The sequence below is a fragment of the Oscarella lobularis genome, chromosome 19 (genome assembly GCF_947507565.1).
Source record: "Oscarella lobularis chromosome 19, ooOscLobu1.1, whole genome shotgun sequence".
NCBI classification, from domain to species: Eukaryota; Metazoa; Porifera; class Homoscleromorpha; order Homosclerophorida; family Oscarellidae; genus Oscarella; species Oscarella lobularis.
This window is the reverse complement of record NC_089193.1, coordinates 159325-173030: the sequence shown is the minus strand read 5'-3', so window position 1 is coordinate 173030 and position 13706 is coordinate 159325. Positions and strand designations below refer to the sequence as shown.

The 13706-nt window shown below is 43.7% G+C and overlaps 2 protein-coding genes across 6 annotated transcripts; one reads left to right on the top strand and one right to left on the bottom strand.

Annotated features, from left to right (window-relative positions):
- Nucleotides 1-116: 116 nt before the first annotated feature.
- On the bottom strand, nt 117-9483 carry LOC136198344 (uncharacterized). 5 transcript variants are annotated; one of them, XM_065988259.1, is made up of 28 exons: nt 9268-9483; nt 9133-9180; nt 8931-9058; nt 8796-8878; nt 8177-8733; nt 6893-6971; nt 6752-6830; nt 6594-6675; nt 6269-6538; nt 5585-5740; nt 5339-5533; nt 4323-5276; nt 4015-4264; nt 3835-3962; nt 3319-3762; nt 3186-3269; nt 2715-3122; nt 2537-2659; nt 2333-2470; nt 1905-2246; nt 1652-1830; nt 1517-1579; nt 1355-1454; nt 1222-1304; nt 943-1157; nt 843-883; nt 698-794; nt 117-650 (listed from the first exon to the last, which is right to left on the bottom strand). In XM_065988259.1, the coding sequence occupies exons 5-28, from the start codon at nt 8271-8273 to the stop codon at nt 347-349; spliced, it is 4911 nt and encodes a 1636-aa protein (XP_065844331.1). In that variant the 5' UTR covers nt 8274-8733; nt 8796-8878; nt 8931-9058; nt 9133-9180; nt 9268-9483; the 3' UTR covers nt 117-346. The 5 variants fall into 5 exon arrangements, with proteins under 5 accessions (XP_065844331.1, XP_065844329.1, XP_065844330.1 ...); XM_065988257.1 differs by having other exon boundaries at nt 5339-5740; nt 8177-8347; nt 8398-8733; XM_065988258.1 differs by having other exon boundaries at nt 1905-2237; nt 5339-5740.
- Nucleotides 9484-11847: 2364 nt separating this feature from the next.
- Nucleotides 11848-12636, top strand: LOC136198622 (demethylmenaquinone methyltransferase-like). Its single transcript, XM_065988627.1, has one exon. It carries the CDS (start codon nt 11848-11850, stop codon nt 12634-12636), a length of 789 nt encoding a protein of 262 aa, XP_065844699.1.
- The last annotated feature ends 1070 nt before the right edge of the window (nt 12637-13706 follow it).

Below are 13706 nucleotides of genomic sequence, written 5' to 3'. Positions count from 1 at the left end.
AAAGGATTGAAGCACTCGTCTGCTAACATTTTGTCGACTATTCACCTGTATGTTATCAACGTAAGAAATATTATTCGACCAGCCACGTGAGAAAGAAGTAAACGTTTGATCAACGAGCTGTAGTAATTGCGGTAGCCTTCTCTCCTAGTTTCACATTCTATGTTTCAATTACGAAGCAAACTAAGCTAAACACAGACAATTGTCTTTTTTTCTCCGTTTTCCTCTTCATTACTAGAACGTTCGGCTAAAACATGAAAGAACAAAAAAACGACATTTTGAGAACATCAAGAAAGTGTAATTTAGCCATGCATGAACCTATGCGTCACCATTACGATATTTTGGGGTCTCACACGTTGTCCTCCGCAATTGTCGATGCAGGGGAGCCAACAACATATCTGACTTCATCGCCATCGTCGCGAATCATTATCTGGGTCATACTATTGAGACTCCAAGCCTCATCATCGCTTTCCGACTCTCTCCTTCCGCTTCGGGATTTTTTGTCGTAAGAAGAAAGTGAACTGGTAGCATCAAAATCAATATATTCGCTCTGATTTTCGGCTTCAAGCATTTTGCCTAGCAGCTGGGTAAGACGGCCGAACGCCGGGCGATCTTCCGGATCAGCTTGCCAACACGCAGACATTATCTGGTACCTAAGGAACATCAGCATAAAAGCATTCTCATTGCAATAAATACTAACAGCTCAGCGGAGCAGTTTTCTGGACAGGTTAACCGGTTGCCACTACGCAAATGCGACAAAAGATTTCCACTCGAAACGCAAGGATACGGGAATGAGCCTAAAATGCAAAAGTCTCGAACTAAGAAAAATGTAGGGATAAGCTCACCAAGAGTACATATTTCCCACATAACAACTCCGAAAGACCATCTAAAAAGACGAAAGACAGGTGAAATATGATTGCATTTAGTGGAGTAAAAACTAGGTACACGTCGCTTTGTTCGGAAAAGAGACGTTGCCTTATGGCTTCGATAGACATCCAACGCAGTGGGAGACGTCTTGTGGTCTTTTGACAATACGCACCGTCGTGATAGACGGATCTCGTTAGACCAAAGTCAGACACTTTGAGTAGTTTATCATCGCAAACAAGCACGTTCCGACAGGCCAAGTCGCGATGAACCAAACCGTTTCCGGAAAGATATTCCTTAAAGTAGAGTAGAAATTTCAAACTGGAAATAGCACGTCTAACTACCCCGGCAATTATTTACCATTCCGGATGCAATTTGCCAAGCAAATGACACAAGGTCGCGAGCGCTCAACTTTTGCTCACATTTCGTTTCCTGACCCCCGTCTGCAATATAAAACTGTTTTTTTGACTCCACATATCACGCATATCCCTACCATCAACTACGTTTCTTATTTCACTAGAATCTCCCTCATTCATCTCTCGCCACTGATGGTTATGAGTGCTAAAATTAAGTGACGGCGTGGATGTGTCATCCTAGAACGACAATGGTTAGCACACTAGTTGTATTTACAAAAGATAAATAAATAATCACACGCCTCGCTTAAGCTTTCACACTTCAAAACACTTTCATTCGAATGCTGTTCAGAATCATCTGCACACTGAAAATAACAGAAATGTCTTGCATGCGTTATGACATATGAGTGCGTCTATTTATATGTTAGATAACAAACCTTAATTTTTCCTTTTCTAAGATAGTTGAGTAAATCGCCATTCGTGCAGTATTCAACAATGAGGCAAAACGGCTTAGATGTCGTGATGCACCCAAGAAGGCTTACGATGTGTGGGTGCTTCCCGATGCGTTTCATCAGTTTGATTTCTTCCAATAACTCTTCTTCAGCCAGATTCGATTCTAAAAACAGCGCAATTGAAACTCAAACTAAAAAGAGAAACAAACGCATGCAAGAGTACACGCTCACAACCCACCTTTGAGCATTTTACATGCGACCACCGACTTCTCATCGCCCAAAGAATTTCTTTCTTTTCGATCTAGCCTTGACAAACGTCCAGAAGGACTATGGTAAAGATACGCCTTGTACACAACGCCGAAAAAACCGTCGCCCAATTTTTCGAGTAGAGACATGTTGCCAGAGTTAATTTCCCATTCATCAGACGGTTCGGCGAAATCAGATCCAAAGGTGTTTAAGCGAAAAGCCTTCCGACGGGCATAAACAATAAAGACGATAGCAACAAGGACAACAATAGTAAACGAGCTGACGACTGAAACAGTGACTTTCAATTTTGAGTTCGACTTGACTTCTAAGAAAGCTGAGAAAACATACACATACAATTTTGCTCAAATACGCGTATGAGACTCGTTGTTAGAAAAGAGCACTTTTTTGCACCCATTTTACCTCTGCATTGGGTATCATTGTGCACCTGGCCGTGGCAATCGCATTCATATGATCCAATTGTGTTTCTGCACGTGCAGTTGTAATCCTGATTTGTGCAATTTGACTCGCTACAGACGTAATACTTACATTCGTCTATATCTAAATCCAAGAAATCAAAAGAATAGTCTGCTCTTAATCAGTGGAATAACGAAATATGTCTGTTACCTTCACACATAGTTCCATTGCCTGTAAAACCTTGCTTGCAGGTGCAGATGTAAGAAGAGATTGTATTTTCGCAAGTAGCGTTGATGTGGCAGCTATCACTGCTGTTGGAGCATTCATCAAAATCTAATAAGAGTGAGTAGAAAAAAATAGCAATTAGCTAAACTTCGGCTGTATGTACTTTGAGTTGCATGCGTAAAGCAGACACTAGCCTTCTCCTTAGAACAACTGTCTAATTTCCAAAAACTTTTTGACGCAGCCACACAATCTTGTACGTTCTGCAAAGACGAATTCGTATCATCTTCAAACAAAGTCCAGTTAATATAGACTAAAGGAGAACCGTCAGACCAAACATAAAATCCCTCATTCGATATATCATTGAGTCCAATCCATGCCTCATCCTCTTCCTTAAAAAGGAGCAAACTTAGGTTGTTCTGCTCTTCAATCGAAAGAATTCTGGCAAGAGAGCTTCTCGTCTCCATGATTTCGCAGTCTGACAACGAATCCTGCCACGTCTTTCTTTCAGATATACGTTTGAAGCAAGACCGAGTCGCAAGCTTGGTCCAACCGGTTGGACACGAGTATACATCTAGAAAAGATAATGAAGAAAAATATAAGTAGGTGATGATCCTAGAATGTTTGAAGTACTCACTGCAATTGGGCAAAGGTTCAGTACCGCTACTCTCCAATTCATCAGAGTCGCAAAATTCATCGTGATCTGATTCTTTCAGAAATCCTAAAGATGATTAGTAAATAGGCGTTGCCTCTCGTATCTGTGAGATTACTTTTACAGACATATTGAGCCTTAGCAGAGCAGTTTGAAACAGACCAAACAAATTCACGCCCGTCTGATCCCAATAAAACGCAACCTTGGTTTTCTCTCTTTGGGTATGCTGGCTCATACTTTCCCCACTTGGTGAAACTGATGGGAGATGTATCAAGCCACGTGAAAGCTTCTTGCACAGACGTATCATTGTAAAACAAGCCCGTCCAGTAGAGTGATCCCTGAACAGGTGACGTTTCTTTTGCAACAAAAGCATTTTCAAATGCGTTTCGTATTGAAACTAGTGCACCACGACTTTTGCACTTTTCATTCTGAGCAACTTCTTGTGAAACCGGCTCATCTTTGGAGAAATAATAGCATGCGCTCTCGAAGTAGAGTTCATCTGTTCTGCACCGATCGTCTTGTAACGGATCAGATTCCAGACGAATTCCGTTATCCATATCCCCTAGATTGAAAATGAAATAAGATAATGACAAGACAAGGTCTATCATTATAAGTGAATCGCACTATATCTTACGGAGAGAAATCTTGCATAAAACGTGTTTATTTTTAAAGCAATCGGCCGTCTTCCAATAGCCAGTACGGACGTCCATCGCAACGCAATTAAAACTAGTTTTTGGTTCTTCAGTAGCCCACAAGACGTACCTGAAAACGCATGAATTATAGAATAATTCACTGCAAGGTCCATCACAGACACCTCAGAGGTTCTTCATTGATCCACTTGAACGCACCATCATCTTCTCGTCTCAATCCAATCCAAACATCTTCCCCCCACGGATAGTCAACAAGAAGTGAAAACACAAAAGCTTGTTCGTGTGGACTGCTGATGCTAGCGCTGTTAATAGGTCCGCATCCTGCTTCCTCCCAACCATGATCATACATCCTCCAATAAAGACGCGAAACAGCGTAGCAATAATTCCCATAGAGAACCCATCCTGAGGGACAATCTAAAAAAGTCAATAATTGTAATTAATAATTAACTAAGTCAGAACCTGCAGGGCTCACATTCATTTTTCTTGCAAACTGCAACAGCCTTCCTGCACGAATGATTTTGCGGTGACATGTGCTCGCAATCTTTGAGCGACGATTCGCTTCCGTTGCAAGCAACTGTCAGAAAGGAATGATTTGTATTTAGGCTTCTTGGAGTTAATTCTAGGCGCTCCGAGTACGCTGAGGCTGCCTTTGCAAAGCCCAATTGGCGACAGACAACGTCAGCTTCTTTTAAATCCCATTTGTTGCGTTCGCCGCCGCAGATAATGGTCCACGTGTCTTTGTAAAAAACGTCAACATTTCCCTCTTTTTCTTTCGTCGTATCAGCAGTATTGACAAGTCGCACTTGCCAATCTGCATTGAAGCACTTGATTGCAAAAACGAGATCACAATGACTCAAAAGGAAATAGCACTCGGCCAACAGTGACTTCAGAACTGTCCAACAGAATAGAAAAATATATTCAGAAGGTGGACCCCTAAATAATTCTTTTGATGCACGTCCTCGGCTGTATCCTAAATGCTTGCAAACCAAATTAATTTGAGAAGACGAGACACAAGCATTTCTCCAATTTGCATCTGTCCAAAGCGTCTGCAAAATACCCTCGCTGGGCTCTGCGCCACTTGCAAGTCGCACCTCAAGAGAATATTTTCTGCTGGATTGGCAATAAATAAATAAATCCGAATCGCAGTTCACTCGTTCGTATGAGCAACTGGTAGTATTTTCCTTCCAAATACAGTCGACAGAAAAAGAATTGTTTCCTTTTTTTCCTTCTCCAGAGCGATTCAAAGCACGCGTAAACAAAACATCAGGGTACCCGAAATGACGACAGACTGCAACTGCCGTTTGACTGACATTGACGCCGCTTTTCGCCATACACACGCGTTTCCAAGCACCCTCAAAAAAATTTTCAAGGCGACCGCGATTGGGGGTAGCGCCGTCGACAAGTTGCAAATCAGCTGTCGTCAGATCTGAGAATTTAAAAACGGTACGCATCAAACTTAATTAAACTGCGACAACAATCAAGCCTCACTTCTCGACTTCTCGCAGATGAATCTATTTGTTGACGAACAGGGTACGGACATCCAACTAAGGACGGAACCGGTCGTTATCCGGTTAGGAATGATGGTCGTACAAAGATCGTCTTCGCAGCGTTCGTTCAAACGTTCCCAGTTCGAATAGACAAACGGCGATTCGTCCGACCACCGATAGCTGTACGCACCTTTTGCTATAGGCGAACTAACTAATCCGATAAAAAATGCTGTGCGTCGATACCGACCATCTAAATAATCCCTCAGTGCTTCATCGTCTTTATCGATTGACCATAGATGGGCTTCCTGTTCAGAGCACATTTCAGCTGCTTCAGACCAACTCAAAGGCCATCTCGAAATTTGAAGGCACGAAGAAAAATAACAAATCCATCCAGGATCACACTCTAAAAAAATTATCAGCATTACGTGAAACATTTATAGTAACTACTATTTGCGTTATTGGCATCCTTTATATTAAATTTGAGCAACGTTTAGTATTTGCTCTTCCTAAAATTGTAGTGTAGGGCTGCAATTTACAGAAAGTTTTTAGAATTCCGTTGCAAGACGTAGATAAAGTTTTGCTGACATGGTTTCTCTCGCTTTGTCGCATTTCAGTTGCAAAAACAAGAGGTATACTAAACACGTTACACAACAATATGAACGTTCAATCAACATAACGGTACTTAAAAACAAGTAAATTTTTGTATATATTATTTATTTGAATACATAAATAAATATTTTGTAAGAAGGTGCTTAGTAGAAGCAAAGGACGTAGCTTATGAACACCAGTTAATAAGGTTTAGTTTAAGAGTACCATGCATATATTTTAAGACACAAAAGTACAGGAGAAAAAGACAGCGCGTAGCTACTGAATGTATCAAAAGATACGGCAATATTGCATTGGAAAAACAAGAACAGGACGTAATACTGACCTTCACAAGACTCCCGAAAGGCAGAATCAATTGCATCAGCAGAACTTGCAAAAACGACTGCAACAAGGAAGGAGACAAAGAGTAATCGGTCACAATGAAAAAGCAAATTCACAACTATCCTTCGACGCCAGCGTTTATCGGACGAAGAAGCGGTTAGAGGACAGTTTCTAGAGGAGTCCAGCTTCCGTGGATAAAGGTAAGAAGAAAATGAGACAAAAATAAACAGAAGCGAAAAGAAGCCAATCAGGGTTAAGGCAAAGGACGACATAGCTGGAAAAAAAGAAAATGCTATGCGATACAATTATAAATAAATATTCGGCATAACCTTTAGCTGATAAGTCGAAAGAACTTAATTTCTCTTTGGCGTGGTATTCAAAAGCATCTGCATCGTAGAGAATGCGTCTGTCCTTATTTGCACGGACCCAAAGAAGCACAAGATGACATTGCAAAATAAATTAGAGAAATTGTGAGAGAGGCTAAAACCTGATAATTGTAATGCTCTGAAAATAGCTCCACTCCCCCGTGACTTAAAAATCGAGACCGCCTGGGGCAATTCGTATTCCTAAAAATGTGAATTCAACTATAAGCATAATACTTAAAAAAATTTAAACAACAATTTCGTACCTATCATTGCAGTCAGAGACACAGCCAGTTACTTGAGACAGGAGTTTAAGAAAACTGCGTTCGCTGCATTGTAACGTTCCTTTAGATAAAGCATAAATAAGAAATAAACTGTAGGATGACTATACTTTACGTATAGCAACAAAATGAAAATAAATTAGTTTGTTACTGTCATCAATTGCTGCTTTGCTACTTTGACTGTTTTAGGAACGTCACGTTTATTTACTAAAAACTCACATTCCCCTCTGCAACGTTGAGCGTAGAGAGCATCAGTTTTGATATACTATAGTACATTAGCAGACTAACTTTAGACCATGTAGTAAAGAAAATTGCACTTTCTGCTGGCAGAACAAATAATTTTCCCTTATATCATGGCACATGACTGCGAGCCGATCACGAGCGCTTTTAGAGTGCATGGTATATCTCCGTTATCCCTCTCTTCCGGTCTATATACCCGGCGTATTCATACTTATACGGGTTAAAAGTAGCAGATCGCGTTTGAATTCGCGCTCCTGATGGGCTCGCAATCGCGTCCCATTACATAAGCTAATTACACAACTACTAATTAAACTAAAACCTATTATTGCAGTTGGAGACACCGCGAGTCACTTGAGACAGGAGTTCTAGAAAACTGCCTTCACTGTACGGTAAGATAGGAGAATCACAACAAAGAAAGAAGCCGTGCGATGACTCCTCATTAATTTTGGCTACAAAAAAAACAGCAGGCGAATTAGTTTACTACTCCGTCAATTACTCTAGGTGCTTTAAGAACGTTATGTTTGTTTACTAAGAACTGATATTCCGCCTAGCAAAGTTGAGAGCAAAGCCCATGTGTTTCGATATACTATATTACATTGGCAGACTACCTTCAGGCCGTGCTGTAAAGAGCATTAGCGCACTGCTCTTTTCGTGTACGTAGGGCAAATAATTTTTGCGCATTACCATGTTATATCACAGACCTAGTGCTTTCAGTATCAGCACCATCAGGTTCCCTTACGCACTTGTGCCTTCAACTACGAAGTAGCGTGCCCTAATTAAGTACGGAAGGGCACGCAAAACGGTGAGGCATTAGGAGAGAGAAAGACCTCCTATCAATAATGTCATTACAGCTAAGTGTCGTTAAGGAGGGACTCTGAGAAAGTCATCCGGTTCTACCGCCAGAAGACAGAATAGACATAGCATATAGTCTTTCCTCTAGGAGGACTACGTGTTTATTCCTTCTGTCGTTATGCGTACAGATTGGGAAACCAGAATCAGCGAGTTACACTACAAGACGTCGTTACGTACTATTCCCTTCGAAATATTCATGCGGAAGATCTTCACACCGGTAAAACACTCCACTGTAGCAAAGAAAAACGATGGTGTAGAGCGGGAAAGACGACATTGCAGACGAGCGCCGTCACTTGAGGACGGAGATGATCGACTAAAAGCTTCCTAGGTGCGGTAGCGTTCTTAATCCTAAAACGTCCCCGAGCTATATATAAACCCCCGTCACTGTCAGCCAATACCGAACGATCCCCTGCATGCCCTTCTGGACGATGTCTCTGCGTCTCTGCACGCCAGCGAATTATAAACTTCCTCCTCGACGATATCAAGGCTAAGTCAATATTCTTCGCATCCGCGCAAACCATATGGCTGCAATAGCCATCTGCGTTATAACGCGGCTCGTCGCCGCGGTATGCGGCACCGCTGGCGATATCGCCATCGATGAAGTTCCAAATTGCAAGCAATAGGAAGCTAATAGTAAAAATAGAACATTCCATTGCCTTCAGAACGATAACCCCAGCCATCGATTCTTTCACGGATAAAGAGAACTAAGACCCCAGCCTTCGATTCCTCGTTTCCTAAAGAAACGGCATCCTCAGATCATCGTCTCTATAAGAGACGGCATCATCAGATCACTTGCCTTGCTGACGCATCAACTGTACGACGATGTGCGCTTAGGGTCCACGACTTGAAGCCCGTGACGACGTATAACTTTTCTGGGCACTGATGCGCGGCAAAACTTTGGATATTCGTCAATGCAAATTAGAGCGCTCACCTCGTACGTCGATTTTGCGGTAGATTGATGTATTCGTCAACGTCGACTTTTCCTTAGGCATATCGGCATATTGTTGCCTTTTTCTCACGACGATTGAGGACGTGAACTTGAGGAGGAGTACGTTGGATCTACAGTATATAATTATTACATTGAGTATATATAATCGTTAGACATATGTACAGTACGAGTGGTCATCACTTACGCAAACAGATTTAAACGTTCGAAACAAGACCCGAACTTGCCAGGAGACCTATCAAACAGAATAAGAACGATTAGGAGAAAAAAAGATCGAGGGAGGGTCCCCGTCAGATATAATATTCTATAGGTAGGACCGTACCTTCTAGGTCGTCGAACGAGTTCAGAAATTATGTCTCGAAGCGCCGATCGCGATCCGGCTCCTTTCGTTCGCGGAAGTACGACGATCGATCGTTCGCACGCTTCCAGCGAGGCTTTTCTCGCATTTTCTTCCATCGATCACCGCCTCGACGCTGTTTAGCGATGGAATTCTTGCCGTTCGCCGAAGAAAAGTCGTCCGTTCGTCTCAGACACGATAGTTTATCGATCACGTGCATAAGCGAGATCGGACGATGCACTTTCCCGTACGTAGAAAAACCGCCGAAAACGAGCACGTGCATCAAGTGCGTCACTGTTAGTCGAAACTTTTCACGTGAGGCACAATTATTTCCTTTTATGGTCACGCGTAAAACCACCAAGTTTCGCAACTTCGTCATCTGGCCTCCCGAGCCTATCAGAGCTCGCCTCCCTCGCTCTTATACTGGCGCACGGCGCACACAATTCTTTGCGTAACCTCGACGTCGATGCAGCGTGCAGTACAGCAGGTTAGTCGTGGAATGGGAGCAAAAAGTCGTCGCCCACAACGTCACTCCCCGGGACAACGATGGCGCAGTGATTGCAGGTCGCCGCTCACGCGGTTCTAATCCCTGTAGGGGCTGCGTCATCGGACCGATCCAGTCGTCCCGCTCTATAAGCTTCGCTACGTGCAGCTCGTACAACATGGGGAGTTGGCGGCGTCGGCCGGCTCTTCATCTCCACGCCGACTACACTACTGCATTCTGCTCGCGGCGGGTGCGACAGCTCCTCTGCGGCAGGGCTACGACTGTCGACAGGGACCGGTCTAGTTGTAGGGTTCTCTTCCCTATGCTATGATCGGCTCATGGGCTCATGCTGCTCATGGGTGAGCGACCCCTTCTACAATTGGCTCCATTTTTTGCGGCCTCTCCAGCGGTGCGAGCCCACCGTCCGTATGGAGGCCTAAAAGCTAAGTGGACAATACGAAGCGAGCACGTTTTATGCGCCATTTTTTAGATCGAAGACGTCGATAAGCGCCTACTGTGACATAAGATATGGAGAAGTGGCGTCATCATGCACGTGCATTGTAAGCGGAGCCGCGTTATTGCGTCCTCGAATGGAAACTAAAGCCGACGCTTTTCTGGACTCGTTTTGAGAAGAAACGACTGTGAGGTGCATGATCGAATGCGCGTTCGCGTTGCATGAAATTTCGGTGCAGAGTTCACACACAAACCACGGTCTGTCACATTCAAACTTACGTGTCTGCGTTGTCTGCGCTCGTGTCTTTCGTCATGTCCGGGATCTCTAGAAGACTCTAAGGAAGACTGTTTTTTGGGGGGCTCTTTAGTTCGCTACCGAAGACAGGCTGTTGGCGCGTCCAAATCCAATGGACAGAGAGCAGGAGAACGATCCTGATAGGCTGGTGGAGTTCAGCAAAGACAAGCGATCGCGTCGATCAGCTCGTTTTTCCGTTTCCGAATCGCTCAAACTCACCGCACGTCAAAAAATGTACTGAACTGACTTCGCTTGGTCTAGTTTAACCTTTTCGTCGTCTCTTTTCCCTTCTTTGAGCGGTTTGAGCGATGGCTTTAGTTTAGAGCAGGCGCACATGCAGACACATAAAGATTAGGAAACCACGTGACTCACCCACTCGGGTAATCATTCTCCGAAGAAATGCCATCGTCCTCAAAGCTAAAGCAAGCTTACAAAGCCCTAGAGACAAGCTAATAAAAAGTTTTTTACGTCAAGTCATTCCTTCACAGCTACAAGGCCTTCAAGACCACACTGAGGAACACAACAATAAATCTAGATAACAGAATTTAATCCTAAACATATCTCATAGGTATTTGAACTTGTATAGATCCTCAATCTAAGCACATGACTCTCAAATATTTGAACGTACATATAGAGCCTTAATTAATCCTAGCACATGACTTTTAGAAAATCTCGATGGTATTTAATTAAGGGATTTGAACCTAAAAGTTATGTGCTACGATTAATTAAGAATGTACAGACGTGATTTAAACGTCTACAGATCCCTAATCCTAGTATATGTCTCTTAGGTATATAGATCCTCAATCTTTGCACTGAAATGATAACCATTCTCAGTGAGCATCACACAGACAGTCATTGAATCACCACCAGAAAATGAATAAAATTTTTCACTGCTGCAGAGAAAACTCGTAGATAGACAATTACCGGTTCTATTAGATTTGTCCAAACACTTTGTTCTTAAATAATTAATTAGAAAATGCATAAGTGTCGTGTAAAGATAGCAGCAGGGTTTAGTTGGCGTTCACGTACGAAAGCCTTCTTTACTGTAGCTAAAAAGAGAACAAGAGAGCGTGATCGGACGTCCCTACTAATTCATAAGTTTCTATAAATTAAACTGTCGCTACTTGGGCCAGCTCTTTGGGCCAGCTGACTCCCTAGGCACGTAAAAGGATCGTGAAAGGGGCGTGTCTTAGACAATAAACTAAAACACTAGCGTCAATACTCTACAGTACGATAGGGAGGGCGTTGCTGTAGGGCGCGGCCTACACCCACGCCCCCCTTATAGAGCGCGGTAGCTAGGTCTCGATCGCCTCGCTTCAGCCGTACTTAGAGGATGACGTCTCACGCTTCCAACTACGATCGCTTCTCCCAGTACGTTCAGCAATTTCATGGCGCAGATTTCCTCGACAACGCTGTGAAGCTGGCGTCAGGTGATCGCGTTCTCGACTTCGGCTGCGGAACTGGAAATTGGCTCATCGACTTGGCACGTCGAGTCGGTTCTAGCGGCTTCGTAGTTGGAGTCGATCCGGACGAGGATCGAATCGCAATTGCTAAAAGTCGAATAAACGATCACGCGCACGCTAACATCCAAGTCCATCGCGGGTCAATTGACGAAACGGCGAAATTCGCGCCTTACGACGTCGTCATCGCAAACCATGTCATTCACTGGATTCCCCGGGAAGAACAAGAGAAAATCTTGAAAGGAATCTACGGACAACTAAAGCCGGGGGGAAAGTTCGGATTCACGACGGCACGTGTCTTAATGGGATACGTTCGTGACGTGTCGGCGATTCAGTACAAAAATTCCTACGACGATTTTCTAACCGCTGTCGGTTGGGCTTTGCGCCCTTTGTCTGATTGGGAAAAACTTCTTAAGAACGCCGGGTTCGAAATCGTTCATGGCATTGAAGAGGAAAGAGGATTTTTGCTTCCGAATTACGAAGCTTTTCTGAAGTGGTGGGAGGCGACGTGCCTTGGTTGCTTTAGCGCTGCTCACGTGATTGAAGACAGGGTAGGCGACTACGAGAGGCTCCTAAAGAAATATGGGTGGAAAAAGGACGAGCCTATTAACCCTAGCGCTATCCTGATCGAAGTGATAGCGAGAAAGCCTAAAGGAGACTGAATTTCTCGTCGATCGCATGTTGTGAATAAGGTAATTGTAGGGGACAATATCTCTACAAAAAATTCGGGTAGATAGAATAAACAATCACTAGTTCGTTCAGTGACAGTTCCATCGGACTTTTTCGCCGACTTGGACAAACATTCGTACTTCGAAGAAGACATATATAGAGTAGATGGTTCTTTAACGTAAAGAGGACAATTCTACGGGCCAAACCGACTGATCGAACGGGCGAGCGTTCTTTCTAATCGGAAAAAAGTAGACTGCGACTATTCAGGATTGCAGCAGAGAGCGCCGTTCAAACAAAACCAGACTATTCACTATTCTATCGTTTCTAGCGGTTTTCCGGCTTCCTATTGCGAATCTCTATTGAGAAGATCGACGTTTTTATTGTCATTTGAATACGGCTCATTTTCTGAAAAGGAAATGATCAGAAGTTCAACACACTCGCGTGTTCTACTATAGGACTAACCATTATCTTGCCGATCGAGCCTTCTCCCTCACTTGACCGCATAAACGACGACGGCGTTGAAGCGATTAGATAGCAACATGCATCCGTGATGCATCGGAGCCGAGAATGCATCAACGATATACGGGACACTTGCCGTTCAGTCAAGGGGAATAATGTCAGTCTGCAGCCGCCGGCCGGCATTTTGACCGCGATCGTGCTGTCTCAGTGCCTGGAAAACACCTTAAATACCGTCTTCAGGTGAGTTATGGCCTTCTCTGACGAGAGGAAAGAGTCACAACTGCGTCGCCTGTTTGCAGCTCGTTTTGAAGCCGTGACTCGCCCAAATCCGCAACAGTGGTTTTTACCATCCTTGTCTTTCCTGTACATCTATTGTCCTTCTTTCTCGACTAAGAACCGAGCGTCAGCTTGGACTTGGAATCACTGTCTATAATTAGCTCTGCAATCTGCATGTCAGCAGGCTTCCACCCAGCTGCTGTTTTTCTACCGAGATCAGAGTGCATGAGGACTTCGTTCACTACTCATAGATTTAGGAAAGATCTTCGGAAGAGCCAATCTAGGCCAAGTTCGATCTCATGCAGGTGGAAAGTGGGAGGAGCAAAAC

What these genes read in the sequence shown, in the direction of transcription:
- LOC136198344 (XM_065988257.1), bottom strand. Translation starts at nt 8,273, where the DNA reads ATGTCGTCTTTCCCGCTCTACACCATCGTTTTTCTTTGCTACAGTGGA. An exon ending in CAATGATACCCAATGCAGAG is followed by an intron (nt 2,247 to 2,332) that starts GTAAAATGGGTG and finishes ATGTTTTCTCAG; the next exon opens with CTTTCTTAGAAGTCAAGTCG. An exon ending in AATAAGAAACGTAGTTGATG is followed by an intron (nt 1,305 to 1,354) that starts GTAGGGATATGC and finishes TTTATATTGCAG; the next exon opens with ACGGGGGTCAGGAAACGAAA.
- LOC136198622 (XM_065988627.1), top strand. Translation starts at nt 11,848, where the DNA reads ATGACGTCTCACGCTTCCAACTACGATCGCTTCTCCCAGTACGTTCAG.